General features: G+C 37.2%; 1 protein-coding gene and 14 non-coding genes across 16 annotated transcripts; all 15 read left to right on the forward strand.

Annotated features, from left to right (window-relative positions):
• Window positions 1-1,738: 1,738 nt before the first annotated feature.
• Window positions 1,739-1,812, forward strand: trnav-uac (transfer RNA valine (anticodon UAC)). The gene has a single exon. It is a non-coding gene; the product is annotated as a tRNA-Val (tRNA).
• Window positions 1,813-1,953: 141 nt separating this feature from the next.
• On the forward strand, window positions 1,954-2,026 carry trnav-cac (transfer RNA valine (anticodon CAC)). Its single transcript has one exon. It is a non-coding gene; the product is annotated as a tRNA-Val (tRNA).
• Window positions 2,027-6,334: 4,308 nt separating this feature from the next.
• On the forward strand, window positions 6,335-6,407 carry trnav-uac (transfer RNA valine (anticodon UAC)). The gene has a single exon. It is a non-coding gene; the product is annotated as a tRNA-Val (tRNA).
• A 141-nt stretch (window positions 6,408-6,548) lies between these two features.
• Window positions 6,549-6,621, forward strand: trnav-aac (transfer RNA valine (anticodon AAC)). Its single transcript has one exon. It is a non-coding gene; the product is annotated as a tRNA-Val (tRNA).
• A 561-nt stretch (window positions 6,622-7,182) lies between these two features.
• trnav-aac (transfer RNA valine (anticodon AAC)) lies at window positions 7,183-7,255 on the forward strand. The gene has a single exon. It is a non-coding gene; the product is annotated as a tRNA-Val (tRNA).
• A 347-nt stretch (window positions 7,256-7,602) lies between these two features.
• On the forward strand, window positions 7,603-7,675 carry trnav-cac (transfer RNA valine (anticodon CAC)). The gene has a single exon. It is a non-coding gene; the product is annotated as a tRNA-Val (tRNA).
• A 561-nt stretch (window positions 7,676-8,236) lies between these two features.
• trnav-aac (transfer RNA valine (anticodon AAC)) lies at window positions 8,237-8,309 on the forward strand. Its single transcript has one exon. It is a non-coding gene; the product is annotated as a tRNA-Val (tRNA).
• A 360-nt stretch (window positions 8,310-8,669) lies between these two features.
• On the forward strand, window positions 8,670-18,046 carry LOC123738547 (uncharacterized). 2 transcript variants are annotated; one of them, XM_045713462.1, is made up of 2 exons: window positions 8,670-9,844; window positions 17,771-18,046. In XM_045713462.1, the coding sequence occupies exons 1-2, from the start codon at window positions 8,909-8,911 to the stop codon at window positions 17,969-17,971; spliced, it is 1,137 nt and encodes a 378-aa protein (XP_045569418.1). In that variant the 5' UTR covers window positions 8,670-8,908; the 3' UTR covers window positions 17,972-18,046. The 2 variants fall into 2 exon arrangements, with proteins under 2 accessions (XP_045569418.1, XP_045569417.1); XM_045713461.1 differs by having other exon boundaries at window positions 8,670-9,829; window positions 17,756-18,046.
• Window positions 14,260-14,332, forward strand: trnav-uac (transfer RNA valine (anticodon UAC)). Its single transcript has one exon. It is a non-coding gene; the product is annotated as a tRNA-Val (tRNA).
• On the forward strand, window positions 15,107-15,179 carry trnav-aac (transfer RNA valine (anticodon AAC)). Its single transcript has one exon. It is a non-coding gene; the product is annotated as a tRNA-Val (tRNA).
• On the forward strand, window positions 15,321-15,393 carry trnav-cac (transfer RNA valine (anticodon CAC)). Its single transcript has one exon. It is a non-coding gene; the product is annotated as a tRNA-Val (tRNA).
• trnav-uac (transfer RNA valine (anticodon UAC)) lies at window positions 15,528-15,600 on the forward strand. Its single transcript has one exon. It is a non-coding gene; the product is annotated as a tRNA-Val (tRNA).
• On the forward strand, window positions 15,948-16,020 carry trnav-uac (transfer RNA valine (anticodon UAC)). Its single transcript has one exon. It is a non-coding gene; the product is annotated as a tRNA-Val (tRNA).
• On the forward strand, window positions 16,162-16,234 carry trnav-aac (transfer RNA valine (anticodon AAC)). The gene has a single exon. It is a non-coding gene; the product is annotated as a tRNA-Val (tRNA).
• Window positions 16,376-16,448, forward strand: trnav-aac (transfer RNA valine (anticodon AAC)). Its single transcript has one exon. It is a non-coding gene; the product is annotated as a tRNA-Val (tRNA).
• Window positions 18,047-21,226: the final 3,180 nt, after the last annotated feature.

Consider the following 21,226-nt stretch of genomic DNA (forward strand, 5'->3'; position numbering starts at 1 on the left):
CACTTCTTTAGAGTCTACTTAGAGGAGAGTGGTGGTTGTGAGGATAATGGTTTATTGATGGGGCTTAAAAGGGCAATGTTTGAAAAGGTACCAGATTTTTATAAAGAGGTGCTAAATGCATGGGCAGAGTTGTTGCCTAATGTATATTATGAATGTGGACATATTGACCTGATTATGAATCAACCTATATTTCTGAATGAGAAAATCAAGAACAAAGAAAAAGTTTTGTATAATAAAGTATTTATGAGTGCAGGTCTACGGCAAATAAAAGATTATACATATGAGGTAATTCCAGGGTTTTTACCTGGGGAAGCTATTTTTGACATAATCAATGAATGGGATGAAGAGGTGGGAAGGGGAACAGTGAATAATATGTATGACAAGATAAAGAATAGTATACCAAGAGCATGGGTTGATTTAATAAATAGTGAAGTTGAAAGAGAAGATTTATTTGTATTTCCTAATTTGTTCATTGGTAGCAGTAAGAAGAAAGTACATTTATCTAGTATACCAGTGAAAAGATTGTATAGAATAATGGTAGGAAAAGTGTGTAGAAGGCCGGCTGCTGAGAAATTTTGGAAAGTAGTTTTTCCGGAATTGGATGAAAAAAAGATATGGGGAAATTTAAATGTAAAATATAATAGTAAGGAGTGTGAAAATAATGATTTCAAACTAAGACATAATAGAATATTTACAAAGGTGGTGCTAAAGAAAATTAATTGTGAGATAGAAAGGGAATGCGACGTATGTGGACGTTTCCCGGAAACTCTTATGCATTTGTTTATAGAATGTGAGGATTTAAAATATTTTTTTGTAAAGTTAAGGAAATGTTATGTAGAAACTGGGGGGAGATTTCGTGAAAAAGTATGCGTGGGAGGAACTTTTGTTATTTGGAGTGTCTGGTAAATGTGAGGGTGCTAATGTGTGTTTGTTGAATATGGTTTTGAGTTTTGTGAGGTATGCTATTTTTTGTAGGAGGAATTATGTTTCTTTTGACAGAAAGAGGGTTCAGGTGTGGAGTATCTTTATAGCACTGTTCAGTAAACACATAGATATGTTGTTTAATTATGGGATGGAACATTTTGATGAGTCTTTTGTTGAAGGGAGTGGGTTAATTTCACGAGAGGAGAGTGGAGGTATCACTTATAATTTTTGAAAGCACTGTTTTGATATTTTCTTTGTTGATAATTTGATAGGGGGTGAATTGTTCACCTGCCTCTGTTAGTCTAGTGTCTTCTGTATTGTTCTCTGTGGATTGTACTGTAAACAGTAGATTGTACTGTAAATATTGTAAACAAACATTTTTGATAATTAAAAAAAAAATAAAAAAAATAAAAAATCACGTTCGCTTCACACGCGAAAGGTCCCTGGTTCGAAACCGGGCGGAAACAAAGCTCATTGACACATTCTGTAGTACCATAGTGGTAACAGAAAATTTCATGAATTCTTTATTTTGGAAATTCGAATACGTGCCATGAATATTTTTAAAATTCGGCTTACTCCTTGCAGAAAAATCAAGCAGCAGTTTCTGTAGTGTAGTGGTTATCACGTTAGCTTTACACGTGAAAGGTCCTCAGTTTGAAACCGGGAGGAAACAGTGCTCTTTGACATGTGCAGTAGGTACAATACTATTAACAGAGAATAGTTATTTTCATAAATGCCTTATTTTGGAAATTCGAATACGTGCCATGAATATCTGTAAAATTCGGTTCACTTCTTGCAGGAAAATCAAGCAGCAGTTTCTGTAGTGTAGTGGTTATCACGTTCGCTTTACACGCGAAAGGTCCTCGGTTCGAAACCTGGGCGGAAACAGTGCTCTTTGACACGTGCAGTAGGTACTGTACTTTTAAAAGAGAATAGTTATTTTCATAAATTCCTAATTTTGGAAATTCGATCACGTGCCATGAATATCAGTAAAATTCGTTTTACTCCTTGCAGGTAAGTGTTACAGCAGTTTCTGTAGTGTAGTGGTTATCACGTTCGCTTCACACGCGAAAGGTCCTTGGTTCGAAACCAGGCGGAAACAACGCTCATTGTTGTGTTTTCAAGAGACCAATTGGACAGACTCCAAAATGCAGGAGATTAAGAGTAAATGGTCAGATTTAATTTTTTGTAGTCATGGAGGGGATAAAACATGTGGTGTGGCTATTTTGATAAAAAAATGATGTGGTGCAAAATGTAAAAGAAATATATGCTGACAATGATGGCAGACTTATTGTAATTGAATTTGAAGTTCAAAATGTAGTTTTTCGTTTAATTAATGTTTATGCTTCAAACATTGAATCTGAAAGGAGAGAAATGTTTCACAAATTAAAAACACTGTGCTCAGAAAACTGTATACTGATAGGAGATTTTAATGTGAGGTGTAGTAGAATGGATGCCTCTAGTTGTGCTAAATTCAGATATGACTCTTCTAGAAATGCATTATGGAAACTTATGAATGAGGAGAATCTAGTAGATATATGGAGGGCTGAAAATCCAAACAGAAGAGTATTCTCTAGAAGGCAGGTGGTTCTAAAGGAATTAAAACAAAGCAGAATTGATTTATGTCTAGCAAAACAAGAATTGGTGCAGAATGTTAAGAAGGTGTCATATACCTTTACAGCATATAGTGATCATGCAGTAATGTCATTTCAAATGGGTTTTGGTGTGGAGAGGAGAGGGGAGGTGTCTGGTGTTTAAATGCCAGTCTGTTAAAGGAGGAAGGATATAGAAATGAAATTGTTGAATGTATTAATGATGAAATGTCTAATGTACTGTTAAAAGAGAATGTGTGTTTATGGTGGGAGGAAGTGAAAGTAAAAGTAAAAAATAGGAGTATTAGGTACGCAAAAAATCATAACCGTTTAGATAAGCAGAAAGAAATAATGCTTAGGAATAGGATGTTGCATGAACTTGAAAAGGCTGATACGGATCCAGACTATGATGTTGTGAATTATTTGAAAATCCATGCAGAGCTGGGTCGTTATGAAAAAATAAATGTTTGGGTGCTATTGTTAGGAGCAGGGCACAGTACGCTTTGGAGGGAGAGAAATGTACATCCTTTTTTTGGGGTCTGGAAAAAGAAAACAAACTAAGAGTTACATTGTAGAGTTGGAAGATGAAAGAGGTGTAAAGGTAAACGATTTTGTTGGGATCTTAGAGACAGTTGAAACCTTTTACAGAAATCTTTACAAAAAGAATGATGTAGATAAAGTGTGTGTTGTAAAAGTGTTGGATACAATTAGTGCCAAAGTATCGCAGGCAGATAGAATGATGTGTGATGAAGAGATTTCGATTATGGAAATCAAGGAAGCAATTGTTAGCACGCAAGGTAATAAAAGTCCGGGTTTGGATGGTTTAACAAATGAGTTCTATAAAGTCTTTGTAGATATTTTGGCACCCATTTTAGTGAGGGTGTTTCATTATATGGAAGAGAATAAGGAAATCCCTGAGTCTATGTCAACTGGAATGTTAACGATCTTATTCAAAAATAGGGGCAGTAGATTAAAGTTAGAAAATTATAGGCCTATTAGCCTTCTAAATTCGGATTATAAGATACTGACTAAAGTGTTAGCGCATAGGATGAAAAAGGTGATTGGGAGTATTATTGAATCAACACAAGCCTACGGCATACCTGGAAGAGATATTGCAGATGTAATTTGTACAATTAGGGATGTTGTTAATCAAATGAAAAATGAAGGTGGTATAGTTTTAAGTTTGGACTTTAACAAAGCTTTCGATAGAGTGGAGCACAGCTTTTTATTACAGACTTTGGAGAGGTTTGGGTTTGGGCCAAAGTTTGTATCTTGGATCAACCTGTTGTATAGTGGGGCTAAAAGTTGTGTTAAATGTAACGGAGTGTTAACAGATACTTTCCCTGTGGAGAGGTCAGTAAGGCAGGGCTGTCCTTTGTCAGCTCTGCTGTACAGTGTTTCTACAGAACCGTTAGCTACATTGATAAATAGTAATAAAGAAGTAAGGGGTGTTGGAATCCCAGGTGGTGGTGTCAGTGTTGTACATCAGTACGCTGATGACACTACTTGTACTGTGAAGGATATAGAAAGTATTGGAAGCATTATGGGGATCATAGATATATATGGCAAGGCATCGGGTGCTAAAGTTAATATAGAGAAGACTGAAATAATGTTTGTTGGGGATATCAATGTAAACGGGTGTGAGATTCCATTCAAGAGCGCAAAGGATTTTATTAAAGTGCTGGGAGTAAACATTGGTGTAAAGGAGAAAGAGGCAAAAGATATAACTTGGACTGGGATCCTTAATAAAGTCAAGCTAACGTTGAATTTCTGGAAAAATAGAAAACTAAAGTTACAAGGGAAAGTAATTGTTGCAAATGCTTTGGTATTATCCAAATTTGTGTATGTTTTGGGAGTCCTGGACATGCCGGAGTGGGTCCTAAATGAATTGAATAATGTGGTGTCAAATTTTATTTGGGATGGTAAAGGAGTGAGAATATCTCAGAAAACATTGATTGCTGACTATGTGGATGGAGGTTTAAAACTTGTAGATTTAGATGTCAAAAGAAAAGCTATTAGGATAAAAACAGTAAAGAAATATTTGTATGACAGTGAAGATTATGGCTGGAAACACTTCTTTAGAGTCTACTTAGAGGAGAGTGGTGGTTGTGAGGATAATGGTTTATTGATGGGGCTTAAAAGGGCAATGTTTGAAAAGGTACCAGATTTTTATAAAGAGGTGCTAAATGCATGGGCAGAGTTGTTGCCTAATGTATATTATGAATGTGGACATATTGACCTGATTATGAATCAACCTATATTTCTGAATGAGAAAATCAAGAACAAAGAAAAAGTTTTGTATAATAAAGTATTTATGAGTGCAGGTCTACGGCAAATAAAAGATTATACTTATGAGGTAATTCCAGGGTTTTTACCTGGGGAAGCTATTTTTGACATAATCAATGAATGGGATGAAGAGGTGGGAAGGGGAACAGTGAATAATATGTATGACAAGATAAAGAATAGTATACCAAGAGCATGGGTTGATTTAATAAATAGTGAAGTTGAAAGAGAAGATTTATTTGTATTTCCTAATTTGTTCATTGGTAGCAGTAAGAAGAAAGTACATTTATCTAGTATACCAGTGAAAAGATTGTATAGAATAATGGTAGGAAAAGTGTGTAGAAGGCCGGCTGCTGAGAAATTTTGGAAAGTAGTTTTTCCGGAATTGGATGAAAAAAAGATATGGGGAAATTTAAATGTAAAATATAATAGTAAGGAGTGTGAAAATAATGATTTCAAACTAAGACATAATAGAATATTTACAAAGGTGGTGCTAAAGAAAATTAATTGTGAGATAGAAAGGGAATGCGACGTATGTGGACGTATCCCGGAAACGCTTATGCATTTGTTTATAGAATGTGAGGATTTAAAATATTTTTTTGTAAAGTTAAGGAAATGTTATGTAGAAACTGGGGGGAGATTTCGTGAAAAAGTATGCGTGGGAGGAACTTTTGTTATTTGGAGTGTCTGGTAAATGTGAGGGTGCTAATGTGTGTTTGTTGAATATGGTTTTGAGTTTTGTGAGGTATGCTATTTTTTGTAGGAGGAATTATGTTTCTTTTGACAGAAAGAGGGTTCAGGTGTGGAGTATCTTTATAGCACTGTTCAGTAAACACATAGATATGTTGTTTAATTATGGGATGGAACATTTTGATGAGTCTTTTGTTGAAGGGAGTGGGTTAATTTCACGAGAGGAGAGTGGAGGTATCACTTATAATTTTTGAAAGCACTGTTTTGATATTTTCTTTGTTGATAATTTGATAGGGGGTGAATTGTTCACCTGCCTCTGTTAGTCTAGTGTCTTCTGTATTGTTCTCTGTGGATTGTACTGTAAACAGTAGATTGTACTGTAAATATTGTAAACAAACATTTTTGATAATATAAAAAAAAAAAAAAAAAAAAAAAAATCACGTTCAGCTTAACACGCGAAAGGTCCTCGGTTCGAAACCGGGCGGAAACAGAGCTCTTTGACAAGTGCAGTAGGTACTGTACTTTCAACAAAGAATTGTTATTTTCATGAATTCTGTATTTTGGAAATTCGAATACGTGCCATGAATATCTGTAAAATTCGGTTTACTCCTTGCAGCTAAATGTAGCAGCAGTTTCTGTAGTGTAGTGGTTATCACGTTCGCTTTACACGTGAAAGGTCCTCAGTTTGAAACCGGGAGGAAACAGTGCTCTTTGACATGTGCAGTAGGTACTGTACTATTAACAGAGAATAGTTATTTTCATAAATGCCTAATTTTGGAAATTTGAACACGTGCGATGTACATCTGTAAAATTCGGTTTACTTCTTGCAGGAAAATCAAGCAGCAGTTTCTGTAGTGTAGTGGTTATCGCGTTCGCTTTACACGCGAAAGGTCCTCGGTTCGAAACCGGGCGGAAACAGTGCTCTTAGACACGTGCAGTAGGTACACTACTTTTAAAAGAGAATAGTTATTTTCATAAATGCCTAAAATTGGAAATTTCAACACGTGCCATGAATATCTGTAAAATTCGGTTTACTCCTTGCAGATAATTGTCGAAGAAGTTTCTGTAGTGTAGTGGTTATCACGTTCGCTTAACACGCGAAAGGTCCTCGGTTTGAACCCGGGGGGAAACAGAGCTCTTTGACATGTGCAGTAGGTACTGTACTTTCAACAAAGAATTGTTATTTTCATCAATTCTGTATTTTGGAAATTCGAATACGTGCCCTGAATATCTGTAAAATTCGGTTTACTTCTTGCAGGAAAATCAAGCAGCAGTTTCTGTAGTGTAGTGGTTATCACGTTTGTTCACACGCGAAAGGTCCCTGGTTCGAAACCAGGCGGAAACAACGCTCATTGACACATTCAAGAAGTACGAAAGTGTTAACAAAGAATTTCATTATTCTCTCATTTTGGAAATTCGAATACGTGCCATGAATATTTTAAAAATTCGGTTTACTCCTTGCAGAAAAATCAAGCAGCAGTTTCTGTAGTGTAGTGGTTATCACGTTAGCTTTACACGTGAAAGGTCCTCAGTTTGAAACCGGGAGGAAACAGTGCTCTTTGACATGTGCAGTAGGTACTGTACTATTAACAGAGAATAGTTATTTTCATAAATGCCTAATTTTGGAAATTTGAACACGTGCCATGAATATCTGTAAAATTCGGTTTACTCCTTGCAGATAATTGTTGAAGCAGTTTCTGTAGTGTAGCGGTTATCACGTTCGCTTAACACGCGAAAGGTCCTCGGTTCGAAACCGGGCGGAAACAGAGCTCTTTGACACGTGCAGTAGGTGCTGTACTTTCAACAAAGAATTGTTATTTTCATGAATTCTGTATTTTGGAAATTCGAATACGTGCCATGAATATCTGTAAAATTCGGTTTAGTCCTCGCAGTTAAATGTAGCAGCAGTTTCTGTAGTGTAGTGATTATCACGTTTGTTCACACGCGTAAGGTCCCTGGTTCGAAACCAGGCGGAAACAACCCTCATCGACACATTCAAGAAGTACCATAGTGTTAACAAAGAATTTCATTATTCTCTTATTTTGGAAATTCGAATACGTGCCATGAATATTTTTAAAATTCGGTTTACTCCTTGCAGCTAATTGTAGCAGTAGTTTCTGTGGTGTAGTGGTTATCACGTTCGCTTCACACGCGAAAGGTCCCTGGTTCGAAACCGGGCGGAAACAACGCTCATTGACACATTCTGATTTACCGTAGTGGTAACAGAAAATTTCATGAATTTTTTATTTTGGAAATTCGAATACGTGCCATGAATATTTTTAAAATTCGGTTTACTCCTTGCAGAAAAATCAAGCAGCAGTTTCTGTAGTGTAGTGGTTATCACGTTAGCTTTACACGTGAAAGGTCCTCAGTTTGAAACTGGGAGGAAACAGTGCTCTTTGACACGTGCAGTAGGTACTGTACTATTAACAGAGAATAGTTATTTTCATAAATGCCTAATTTTGGAAATTTGAACACGTGCCATGAATATCTGTAAAATTCGGTTTACTCCTTGCAGATAAATGTAGCAGCAGTTTCTGTAGTGTAGTGGTTATCACGTTCTCTTTACACGTGAAAGGTCCTCAGTTTGAAACTGGGAGGAAACAGTGCTCTTTGACACGTGCAGTAGGTACTGTACTATTAACAGAGAATAGTTATTTTCATAAATGCCTAATTTTGGAAATTTGAACGCGTGCCATGAATATCTGTAAAATTCGGTTTACTCCTTGCAGATAATTGTTGCAGAAGTTTCTGTAGTGTAGTGGTTATCACGTTCGCTTAACACGCGAAAGGTCCTCGGTTCGAAACCGGGCGGAAACAGAGCTCTTTGACACGTGCAGTAGGTACTGTACTTTCAACAAAGAATTGTTATTTTCATGAATTCTGTATTTTGGAAATTCGAATACGTGCCATGAATATCTGTAAAATTCGGTTTACTCCTTGCAGATAATTGTTGAAGAAGTTTCTGTAGTGTAGTGGTTATCACGTTCGCTTTACGCGAAAGGTCCTCGGTTCGAAACCGGGCGGAAACAGAGCTCTTTGACACGTGCAGTAGGTACTGTACTTTCAACAAAGAATTGTTATTTTCATAAATTCTGTATTTTGGAAATTCGAATACGTGCCCTGAATATCTGTAAAATTCGGTTTACTTCTTGCATGAAAATCAAGCAGCAGTTTCTGTAGTGTAGTGGTTATCACGTTCGCTTCACACGCCCCTTTTTGGAGTTTCAGGAAGTGGAAGAGAAGCAGGTGTCTGAGTGCTTGAGAGAGAATATCGTTTTTTTTGGAGGTCTAGTTGACTTATGAGTTTGAAAGTTTGTGAGTGACTGTAGTGAAGTTTCTGTGAAACGTTTTTGCTATTGTCCCCCATCAGCGTGAGCTGTTTGGGGGATATTGCTTAAAATAACCGGACGGACAACATGGCTTCGACATCAAGAATACAAACGACGACGAGAAAGGACAACAGTGAAATCAGAATGTTAAACGAAGAACTGAAAAAAAGAACATATGAGAAGGAACTGACGGTGAACGTGGAAATAAGTGGAGAAGGGAAAATAACAACGATGGAATTGCTGAGAGGAATAAAGGAAGTTTGCGGAACAATACTGGGATGTCGAATGAAAGACGGGAATAAGTATGAAGTAACAATGTCTCATGTAAATGGAAAAGAAAGACTAATAGACGGGCTAAAGATAAAGAACTGTCAAATCATGGCTAAAGAACTAGGGAACGATGAGCTGGTGGTGTCCTTTTTGAACTTGCCCGCATACATTACGGATGAGGAGATAGAAGAGAAACTAAAAGGCTGGAAGGTGAAGGCGACCACGCCAATCAAGAGGAGGATGTGGCCAGGAACGGACATTGTAGATGGGACAAGATTTTGCAAGGTAAAGTTTACAGACAATGTGCAATCCTTGCCATATTCTACTAAATTTAACACTGTCGAGGGATTTGAATATTTTCGTGTAATCCACGACAATCAAGTGAAGGTATGTAGATTATGTATTCAGCCGGGGCACATACTTAAGGAATGTCCGGAATTCACATGCCACAAATGTAGTGAACAAGGGCATTATGCCAGAGAATGTCGGAACATAGGAAATGTGTGCAAAATGTGTGACAGACCTAAAGTTAGATGTAGCTGTAATAAGGGAGAAAATCACTTACTTTTGCAAACAATGGACCTCACGTCTGAGGAAGAGGGGAGTGTGCCTATGGAGAGGGAGGATGAGAGTGACATGGAGAGTGTGACTCCAGAGACAGTGGCAGATAAGCTTGAAGAGCCTGTAATGTCTCCTGGCAAAGCACGAGACGCCGTTTTAGTCTCTGCTGCTGACAAGGTGGAACAGCAGCACATTGGCTCTGATTATACTTCTGCACACATTCATAATGATTACAGTCGCATCCCTAAATGGTAACAGTTTGAGAAACATGAGCAAATTTGAGCAGGTATTAGTGTCTGTTAAGGCAGACATGTTGTGTTTTCAAGAGACCAATTGGACAGACTCCAAAATGCAGGAGATTAAGAGTAAATGGTCAGATTTAATTTTTTGTAGTCATGGAGGGGATAAAACATGTGGTGTGGCTATTTTGATAAAAAATGACGTGGTGCAAAATGTAAAAGAAATATATGCTGACAATGATGGCAGACTTATTGTAATTGAATTTGAAGTTCAAAATGTAGTTTTTCGTTTAATTAATGTTTATGCTTCAAACATTGAATCTGAAAGGAGAGAAATGTTTCACAAATTAAAAACACTGTGCTCAGAAAACTGTATACTGATAGGAGATTTTAATGTGAGGTGTAGTAGAATGGATGCCTCTAGTTGTGCTAAATTCAGATATGACTCTTCTAGAAATGCATTATGGAAACTTATGAATGAGGAGAATCTAGTAGATATATGGAGGGCTGAAAATCCAAACAGAAGAGTATTCTCTAGAAGGCAGGTGGTTCTAAAGGAATTAAAACAAAGCAGAATTGATTTATGTCTAGCAAAACAAGAATTGGTGCAGAATGTTAAGAAGGTGTCATATACCTTTACAGCATATAGTGATCATGCAGTAATGTCATTTCAAATGGGTTTTGGTGTGGAGAGGAGAGGGGGAGGTGTCTGGTGTTTAAATGCCAGTCTGTTAAAGGAGGAAGGATATAGAAATGAAATTGTTGAATGTATTAATGATGAAATGTCTAATGTACTGTTAAAAGAGAATGTGTGTTTATGGTGGGAGGAAGTGAAAGTAAAAGTAAAAAATAGGAGTATTAGGTACGCAAAAAATCATAACCGTTTAGATAAGCAGAAAGAAATAATGCTTAGGAATAGGATGTTGCATGAACTTGAAAAGGCTGATACGGATCCAGACTATGATGTTGTGAATTATTTGAAAATCCATGCAGAGCTGGGTCGTTATGAAAAAAATAAATGTTTGGGTGCTATTGTTAGGAGCAGGGCACAGTACGCTTTGGAGGGAGAGAAATGTACATCCTTTTTTTGGGGTCTGGAAAAAGAAAACAAACTAAGAGTTACATTGTAGAGTTGGAAGATGAAAGAGGTGTAAAGGTAAACGATTTTGTTGGGATCTTAGAGACAGTTGAAACCTTTTACAGAAATCTTTACAAAAAGAATGATGTAGATAAAGTGTGTGTTGTAAAAGTGTTGGATACAATTAGTGCCAAAGTATCGCAGGCAGATAGAATGATGTGTGATGAAGAGATTTCGATTATGGAAATCAAGGAAGCAATTGTTAGCACGCAAGGTAATAAAAGTCCGGGTTTGGATGGTTTAACAAATGAGTTCTATAAAGTCTTTGTAGATATTTTGGCACCCATTTTAGTGAGGGTGTTTCATTATATGGAAGAGAATAAGGAAATCCCTGAGTCTATGTCAACTGGAATGTTAACGATCTTATTCAAAAATAGGGGCAGTAGATTAAAGTTAGAAAATTATAGGCCTATTAGCCTTCTAAATTCGGATTATAAGATACTGACTAAAGTGTTAGCGAATAGGATGAAAAAGGTGATTGGGAGTATTATTGAATCAACACAAGCCTACGGCATACCTGGAAGAGATATTGCAGATGTAATTTGTACAATTAGGGATGTTGTTAATCAAATGAAAAATGAAGGTGGTATAGTTTTAAGTTTGGACTTTAACAAAGCTTTCGATAGAGTGGAGCACAGCTTTTTATTACAGACTTTGGAGAGGTTTGGGTTTGGGCCAAAGTTTGTATCTTGGATCAACCTGTTGTATAGTGGGGCTAAAAGTTGTGTTAAATGTAACGGAGTGTTAACAGATACTTTCCCTGTGGAGAGGTCAGTAAGGCAGGGCTGTCCTTTGTCAGCTCTGCTGTACAGTGTTTCTACAGAACCGTTAGCTACATTGATAAATAGTAATAAAGAAGTAAGGGGTGTTGGAATCCCAGGTGGTGGTGTCAGTGTTGTACATCAGTACGCTGATGACACTACTTGTACTGTGAAGGATATAGAAAGTATTGGAAGCATTATGGGGATCATAGATATATATGGCAAGGCATCGGGTGCTAAAGTTAATATAGAGAAGACTGAAATAATGTTTGTTGGGGATATCAATGTAAACGGGTGTGAGATTCCATTCAAGAGCGCAAAGGATTTTATTAAAGTGCTGGGAGTAAACATTGGTGTAAAGGAGAAAGAGGCAAAAGATATAACTTGGACTGGGATCCTTAATAAAGTCAAGCTAACGTTGAATTTCTGGAAAAATAGAAAACTAAAGTTACAAGGGAAAGTAATTGTTGCAAATGCTTTGGTATTATCCAAATTTGTGTATGTTTTGGGAGTCCTGGACATGCCGGAGTGGGTCCTAAATGAATTGAATAATGTGGTGTCAAATTTTATATGGGATGGTAAAGGAGTGAGAATATCTCAGAAAACATTGATTGCTGACTATGTGGATGGAGGTTTAAAACTTGTAGATTTAGATGTCAAAAGAAAAGCTATTAGGATAAAAACAGTAAAGAAATATTTGTATGACAGTGAAGATTATGGCTGGAAACACTTCTTTAGAGTCTACTTAGAGGAGAGTGGTGGTTGTGAGGATAATGGTTTATTGATGGGGCTTAAAAGGGCAATGTTTGAAAAGGTACCAGATTTTTATAAAGAGGTGCTAAATGCATGGGCAGAGTTGTTGCCTAATGTATATTATGAATGTGGACATATTGACCTGATTATGAATCAACCTATATTTCTGAATGAGAAAATCAAGAACAAAGAAAAAGTTTTGTATAATAAAGTATTTATGAGTGCAGGTCTACGGCAAATAAAAGATTATACATATGAGGTAATTCCAGGGTTTTTACCTGGGGAAGCTATTTTTGACATAATCAATGAATGGGATGAAGAGGTGGGAAGGGGAACAGTGAATAATATGTATGACAAGATAAAGAATAGTATACCAAGAGCATGGGTTGATTTAATAAATAGTGAAGTTGAAAGAGAAGATTTATTTGTATTTCCTAATTTGTTCATTGGTAGCAGTAAGAAGAAAGTACATTTATCTAGTATACCAGTGAAAAGATTGTATAGAATAATGGTAGGAAAAGTGTGTAGAAGGCCGGCTGCTGAGAAATTTTGGAAAGTAGTTTTTCCGGAATTGGATGAAAAAAAGATATGGGGAAATTTAAATGTAAAATATAATAGTAAGGAGTGTGAAAATAATGATTTCAAACTAAGACATAATAGAATATTTACAAAGGTGGTGCTAAAGAAAATTAATTGTGAGATAGAAAGGGAATGCGACGTATGTGGACGTATCCCGGAAACGCTTATGCATTTGTTTATAGAATGTGAGGATTTAAAATATTTTTTTTGTAAAGTTAAGGAAATGTTATGTAGAAACTGGGGGGGAGATTTCGTGAAAAAGTATGCGTGGGAGGAACTTTTGTTATTTGGAGTGTCTGGTAAATGTGAGGGTGCTAATGTGTGTTTGTTGAATATGGTTTTGAGTTTTGTGAGGTATGCTATTTTTTGTAGGAGGAATTATGTTTCTTTTGACAGAAAGAGGGTTCAGGTGTGGAGTATCTTTATAGCACTGTTCAGTAAACACATAGATATGTTGTTTAATTATGGGATGGAACATTTTGATGAGTCTTTTGTTGAAGGGAGTGGGTTAATTTCACGAGAGGAGAGTGGAGGTATCACTTATAATTTTTGAAAGCACTGTTTTGATATTTTCTTTGTTGATAATTTGATAGGGGGTGAATTGTTCACCTGCCTCTGTTAGTCTAGTGTCTTCTGTATTGTTCTCTGTGGATTGTACTGTAAACAGTAGATTGTACTGTAAATATTGTAAACAAACATTTTTGATAATAATAAAAAAAAAAAAAAAAAATCACGTTCGCTTAACACGCGAAAGGTCCTCGGTTCGAAACCGGGCGGAAACAGAGCTCATTGACAAGTGCAGTAGGTACTGTAGTTTCAACAAAGAATTGTTATTTTCATGAATTCTGTATTTTGGAAATTCGAATACGTGCCATGAATATCTGTAAAATTCGGTTTACTCCTTGCAGGAAAATGTAGCAGCAGTTTCTGTAGTGTAGTGGTTATCACGTTCGCTTTACACGTGAAAGGTCCTCAGTTTGAAACCGGGCGGAAACAGTGCTCTTTGACATGTGCAGTAGGTACTGTACTATTAACAGAGAATAGTTATTTTCATAAATGCCTAATTTTGGAAATTTGAACACGTGCCATGAATATCTGTAAAATTCGGTTTACTTCTTGCAGGAAAATGAAGCAGCAGTTTCTGTAGTGTAGTGGTTATCGCGTTCGCTTTACACGCGAAAGGTCCTCGGTTCGAAACCGGGCGGAAACAGTGCTCTTAGACACGTGCAGTAGGTACATTACTTTTAAAAGAGAATAGTTATTTTCATAAATGCCTAATTTTGGAAATTTGAACACGTGCCATGAATATCTGTAAAATTCGGTTTACTCCTTGCAGATAATTGTCGAAGAAGTTTCTGTAGTGTAGTGGTTATCACGTTCGCTTAACACGCGAAAGGTCCTCGGTTTGAAACCGGGGGAAACAGAGCTCTTTGACATGTGCAGTAGGTACTGTACTTTCAACAAAGAATAGTTATTTTCATAAATTCTGTATTTTGGAAATTCGAATACGTGCCCTGAATATCTGTAAAATTCGGTTTACTTCTTGCAGGAAAATCAAGCAGCAGTTTCTGTAGTGTAGTGGTTATCACGTTTGTTCACACGCGAAAGGTCCCTGGTTCGAAACCGGGCGGAAACAACGCTCATCGACACATTCAAGAAGTACCATAGTGTTAACAAAGAATTTCATTATTCTCTTATTTTGGAAATTCGAATACGTGCCATGAATATTTTTAAAATTCGGTTTACTCCTTGCAGAAAAATCAAGCAGCAGTTTCTGTAGTGTAGTGGTTATCACGTTAGCTTTACACGTGAAAGGTCCTCAGTTTGAAACCGGGAGGAAACAGTGCTCTTTGACATGTGCAGTAGGTACTGTACTATTAACAGAGAATAGTTATTTTCATAAATGCCTAATTTTGGAAATTTGAACACGTGCCATGAATATCTGTAAAATTCGGTTTACTCCTTGCAGATAATTGTTGAAGCAGTTTCTGTAGTGTAGCGGTTATCACGTTCGCTTAACACGCGAAAGGTCCTCGGTTCGAAACCGGGCGGAAACAGAGCTCTTTGACACGTGCAGTAGGTGCTGTACTTTCAACAAAGAATTGTTATTTTCATGAATTCTGTATTTTGGAAATTCGAATACGTGCCATGAATATCTGTAAAATTCGGTTTATTCCTCGCAGCTAAATGTAGCAGCAGTTTCTGTAGTGTAGTGGTTATCACGTTTGCTTCACACGCGAAAGGTCCCTGGTTCGAAACCGGGCGGAAACAACGCTCATTGACACATTCAAGAAGTACCATAGTGTTAACAGAGAATTTCATTATTCTCTTATTTTGGAAATTCGAATACGTGCCATGAATATTTTTAAAATTCGGTTTACTCCTTGCAGCTAATTGTAGCAGTAGTTTCTGTGGTGTAGTGGTTATCACGTTCGCTTTACACGCGAAAGGTCCCTGGTTCGAAACCGGGCGGAAACAGCGCTCATTGACACATTCTGATTTACCGTAGTGGTAACAGAAAATTTCATGAATTCTTTATTTTGGAAATTCGAATACGTGCCATGAATATTTTTAAAATTCGGTTTACTCCTTGCAGAAAAATCAAGCAGCAGTTTCTGTAGTGTAGTGGTTATCACGTTAGCTTTACACGCGAAAGGTCCTCGGTTCGAAACTGGGAGGAAACAGTGCTCTTTGACACGTGCAGTAGGTACTGTACTATTAACAGAGAATAGTTATTTTCATAAATGCCTAATTTTGGAAATTTGAACACGTGCCATGAATATCTGTAAAATTCGGTTTACTCCTTGCAGAAAAATCAAGCAGCAGTTTCTGTAGTGTAGTGGTTATCACGTTCTCTTTACACGTGAAAGGTCCTCGGTTCGAAACCGGGCGGAAACAGAGCTCTTTGACACGTGCAGTAGGTACTGTACTATTAACAGAGAATAGTTATTTTCATAAATGCCTAATTTTGGAAATTTGAACACGTGCCATGAATATCTGTAAAATTCGGTTTACTCCTTGCAGATAATTGTTGCAGAAGTTTCTGTAGTGTAGTGGTTATCACGTTCGCTTAACACGCGAAAGGTCCTCGGTTCAAAACCGGGCGGAAACAGAGCTCTTTGACACATGCAGTAGGTCCTGTACTTTCAACAAAGAATTGTTATTTTCATGAATTCTGTATTTTGGAAATTCGAATACGTGCCATGAATATCTGTAAAATTCGGTTTACTCCTTGCAGATAATTGTTGAAGAAGTTTCTGTAGTGTAGTGGTTATCACGTTCGCTTAACACGCGAAAGGTCCTCGGTTCGAAACCGGGCGGAAACAGAGCTCTTTGACACGTGCAGTAGGTACTGTACTTTTAACAAAGAATTGTTATTTTCATAAATTCTGTATTTTGGAAATTCGAATACGTGCCCTGAATATCTGTAAAATTCGGTTTACTTCTTGCAGGAAAATCAAGCAGCAGTTTCTGTAGTATAGTGGTTATCACGTTCGCTTCACACGCCCCTTTTTGGAGTTTCAGGAAGTGGAAGAGAAGCAGGTGTCTGAGTGCTTGAGAGAGAATATCGTTTTTTTTTAGGTCTAGTTGACTTATAAGTTTGAAAGTTTGTGAGTGACTGTAGTGAAGTTTCTGTGAAACGTTTTTGCTATTGTCCCCCATCAGCGTGAGCTGTTTGGGGGATATTGCTTAAAATAACCGGACGGACAACATGGCTTCGACATCAAGAATACAAACGACGACGAGAAAGGACAACAGTGAAATCAGAATGTTAAACGAAGAACTGAAAAAAAGAACATATGAGAAGGAACTGACGGTGAACGTGGAAATAAGTGGAGAAGGGAAAATAACAACGATGGAATTGCTGAGAGGAATAAAGGAAGTTTGCGGAACAATACTGGGATGTCGAATGAAAGACGGGAATAAGTATGAAGTAACAATGTCTCATGTAAATGGAAAAGAAAGACTAATAGACGGGCTAAAGATAAAGAACTGTCAAATCATGGCTAAAGAACTAGGGAACGATGAGCTGGTGGTGTCCTTTTTGAACTTGCCCGCATACATTACGGATGAGGAGATAGAAGAGAAACTAAAAGGCTGGAAGGTGAAGGCGACCACGCCAATCAAGAGGAGGATGTGGCCAGGAACGGACATTGTAGATGGGACAAGATTTTGCAAGGTAAAGTTTACAGACAATGTGCAATCCTTGCCATATTCTACAAAATTTAACACTGTCGAGGGATTTGAATATTTTCGTGTAATCCACGACAATCAAGTGAAGGTATGTAGATTATGTATTCAGCCGGGGCACATACTTAAGGAATGTCCGGAATTCACATGCCACAAATGTAGTGAACAAGGGCATTATGCCAGAGAATGTCGGAACATAGGAAATGTGTGCAAAATGTGTGACAGACCTAAAGTTAGATGTAGCTGTAATAAGGGAGAAAATCACTTACTTTTGCAAACAATGGACCTCACGTCTGAGGAAGAGGGGAGTGTGCCTATGGAGAGGGAGGATGAGAGTGACATGGAGAGTGTGACTCCAGAGACAGTGGCAGATAAGCTTGAAGAGCCTGTAATGTCTCCTGGCAAAGCACGAGACGCCGTTTTAGTCTCTGCTGCTGACAAGGTGGAACAGCAGCACATGATGGGTGAAAGACATACACAGGTAGAGATGGTGCAAGGTGCTTCTCAGGTGCCTGAGCCAGCTTTAAGCCTGTGTAAAAATTACACCAAAGAGTGGGCTGGGTCCACTGAAGTCACGGGCACTGTTAAAGCGCACTTTTCAAAAGGCTTCCCCGCCGATCCCCCAAAAATCCAAATAAAGAGACGGATGATGAAATAGATAGTGAGGATCTTCAGTTGTTTGTAAAAAATAAGAGGTCATTGTCGAAAACCAGGGAGATGATGGGTTTTGGAAGAAGAAAAAGTAGGATTTTTAAGGACTTGTTTGGCTCTGATTATACTTCTGCACACATTCATAATGATTACAGTCGCATCCCTAAATGGTAACAGTTTGAGAAACATGAGCAAATTTGAGCAGGTATTAGTGTCTGTTAAGGCAGACATGTTGTGTTTTCAAGAGACCAATTGGACAGACTCCAAAATGCAGGAGATTAAGAGTAAATGGTCAGATTTAATTTTTTGTAGTCATGGAGGGGATAAAACATGTGGTGTGGCTATTTTGATAAAAAATGATGTGGTGCAAAATGTAAAAGAAATATATGCTGACAATGATGGCAGACTTATTGTAATTGAATTTGAAGTTCAAAATGTAGTTTTTCGTTTAATTAATGTTTATGCTTCAAACATTGAATCTGAAAGGAGAGAAATGTTTCACAAATTAAAAACACTGTGCTCAGAAAACTGTATACTGATAGGAGATTTTAATGTGAGGTGTAGTAGAATGGATGCCTCTAGTTGTGCTAAATTCAGATATGACTCTTCTAGAAATGCATTATGGAAACTTATGAATGAGGAGAATCTAGTAGATATATGGAGGGCTGAAAATCCAAACAGAAGAGTATTCTCTAGAAGGCAGGTGGTTCTAAAGGAATTAAAACAAAGCAGAATTGATTTATGTCTAGCAAAACAAGAATTGGTGCAGAATGTTAAGAAGGTGTCATATACCTTTACAGCATATAGTGATCATGCAGTAATGTCATTTCAAATGGGTTTTGGTGTGGAGAGGAGAGGGGGAGGTGTCTGGTGTTTAAATGCCAGTCTGTTAAAGGAGGAAGGATATAGAAATGAAATTGTTGAATGTATTAATGATGAAATGTCTAATGTACTGTTAAAAGAGAATGTGTGTTTATGGTGGGAGGAAGTGAAAGTAAAAGTAAAAAATAGGAGTATTAGGTACGCAAAAAATCATAACCGTTTAGATAAGCAGAAAGAAATAATGCTTAGGAATAGGATGTTGCATGAACTTGAAAAGGCTGATACGGATCCAGACTATGATGTTGTGAATTATTTGAAAATCCATGCAGAGCTGGGTCGTTATGAAAAAAATAAATGTTTGGGTGCTATTGTTAGGAGCAGGGCACAGTACGCTTTGGAGGGAGAGAAATGTACATCCTTTTTTTTGGGTCTGGAAAAAGAAAACAAACTAAGAGTTACATTGTAGAGTTGGAAGATGAAAGAGGTGTAAAGGTAAACGATTTTGTTGGGATCTTAGAGACAGTTGAAACCTTTTACAGAAATCTTTACAAAAAGAATGATGTAGATAAAGTGTGTGTTGTAAAAGTGTTGGATACAATTAGTGCCAAAGTATCGCAGGCAGATAGAATGATGTGTGATGAAGAGATTTCGATTATGGAAATCAAGGAAGCAATTGTTAGCACGCAAGGTAATAAAAGTCCGGGTTTGGATGGTTTAACAAATGAGTTCTATAAAGTCTTTGTAGATATTTTGGCACCCATTTTAGTGAGGGTGTTTCATTATATGGAAGAGAATAAGGAAATCCCTGAGTCTATGTCAACTGGAATGTTAACGATCTTATTCAAAAATAGGGGCAGTAGATTAAAGTTAGAAAATTATAGGCCTATTAGCCTTCTAAATTCGGATTATAAGATACTGACTAAAGTGTTAGCGAATAGGATGAAAAAGGTGATTGGGAGTATTATTGAATCAACACAAGCCTACGGCATACCTGGAAGAGATATTTCAGATGTAATTTGTACAATTAGGGATGTTGTTAATCAAATGAAAAATGAAGGTGGTATAGTTTTAAGTTTGGACTTTAACAAAGCTTTCGATAGAGTGGAGCACAGCTTTTTATTACAGACTTTGGAGAGGTTTGGGTTTGGGCCAAAGTTTGTATCTTGGATCAACCTGTTGTATAGTGGGGCTAAAAGTTGTGTTAAATGTAACGGAGTGTTAACAGATACTTTCCCTGTGGAGAGGTCAGTAAGGCAGGGCTGTCCTTTGTCAGCTCTGCTGTACAGTGTTTCTACAGAACCGTTAGCTACATTGATAAATAGTAATAAAGAAGTAAGGGGTGTTGGAATCCCAGGTGGTGGTGTCAGTGTTGTACATCAGTACGCTGATGACACTACTTGTACTGTGAAGGATATAGAAAGTATTGGAAGCATTATGGGGATCATAGATATATATGGCAAGGCATCGGGTGCTAAAGTTAATATAGAGAAGACTGAAATAATGTTTGTTGGGGATATCAATGTAAACGGGTGTGAGATTCCATTCAAGAGCGCAAAGGATTTTATTAAAGTGCTGGGAGTAAACATTGGTGTAAAGGAGAAAGAGGCAAAAGATATAACTTGGACTGGGATCCTTAATAAAGTCAAGCTAACGTTGAATTTCTGGAAAAATAGAAAACTAAAGTTACAAGGGAAAGTAATTGTTGCAAATGCTTTGGTATTATCCAAATTTGTGTATGTTTTGGGAGTCCTGGACATGCCGGAGTGGGTCCTAAATGAATTGAATAATGTGGTGTCAAATTTTATATGGGATGGTAAAGGAGTGAGAATATCTCAGAAAACATTGATTGCTGACTATGTGGATGGAGGTTTAAAACTTGTAGATTTAGGTGTCAAAAGAAAAGCTATTAGGATAAAAACAGTAAAGAAATATTTGTATGACAGTGAAGATTATGGCTGGAAACACTTCTTTAGAGTCTACTTAGAGGAGAGTGGTGGTTGTGAGGATAATGGTTTATTGATGGGGCTTAAAAGGGCAATGTTTGAAAAGGTACCAGATTTTTATAAAGAGGTGCTAAATGCATGGGCAGAGTTGTTGCCTAATGTATATTATGAATGTGGACATATTGACCTGATTATGAATCAACCTATATTTCTGAATGAGAAAATCAAGAACAAAGAAAAAGTTTTGTATAATAAAGCATTTATGATTGCAGGTCTACGGCAAATAAAAGATTATACATATGAGGTAATTCCAGGGTTTTTACCTGGGGAAGCTATTTTGACATAATCAATGAATGGGATGAAGAGGTGGGAAGGGGAACAGTGAATAATATGTATGACAAGATAAAGAATAGTATACCAAGAGCATGGGTTGATTTAATAAATAGTGAAGTTGAAAGAGAAGATTTATTTGTATTTCCTAATTTGTTCATTGGTAG

This window comes from Salmo salar, unplaced genomic scaffold (genome assembly GCF_905237065.1).
Source record: "Salmo salar unplaced genomic scaffold, Ssal_v3.1, whole genome shotgun sequence".
In the NCBI taxonomy this organism is placed as follows: domain Eukaryota; kingdom Metazoa; phylum Chordata; class Actinopteri; order Salmoniformes; family Salmonidae; genus Salmo; species Salmo salar.

Coding starts and splice junctions, on each gene's coding strand:
- LOC123738547 (XM_045713462.1), top strand. CDS start 8,909: ATGGCTTCGACATCAAGAATACAAACGACGACGAGAAAGGACAACAGT. Junction 9,845..17,770: donor ACAAGGTGGAACAGCAGCAC/ATTGGCTCTGAT, acceptor GAACAGCAGCAC/ATGATGGGTGAAAGACATAC.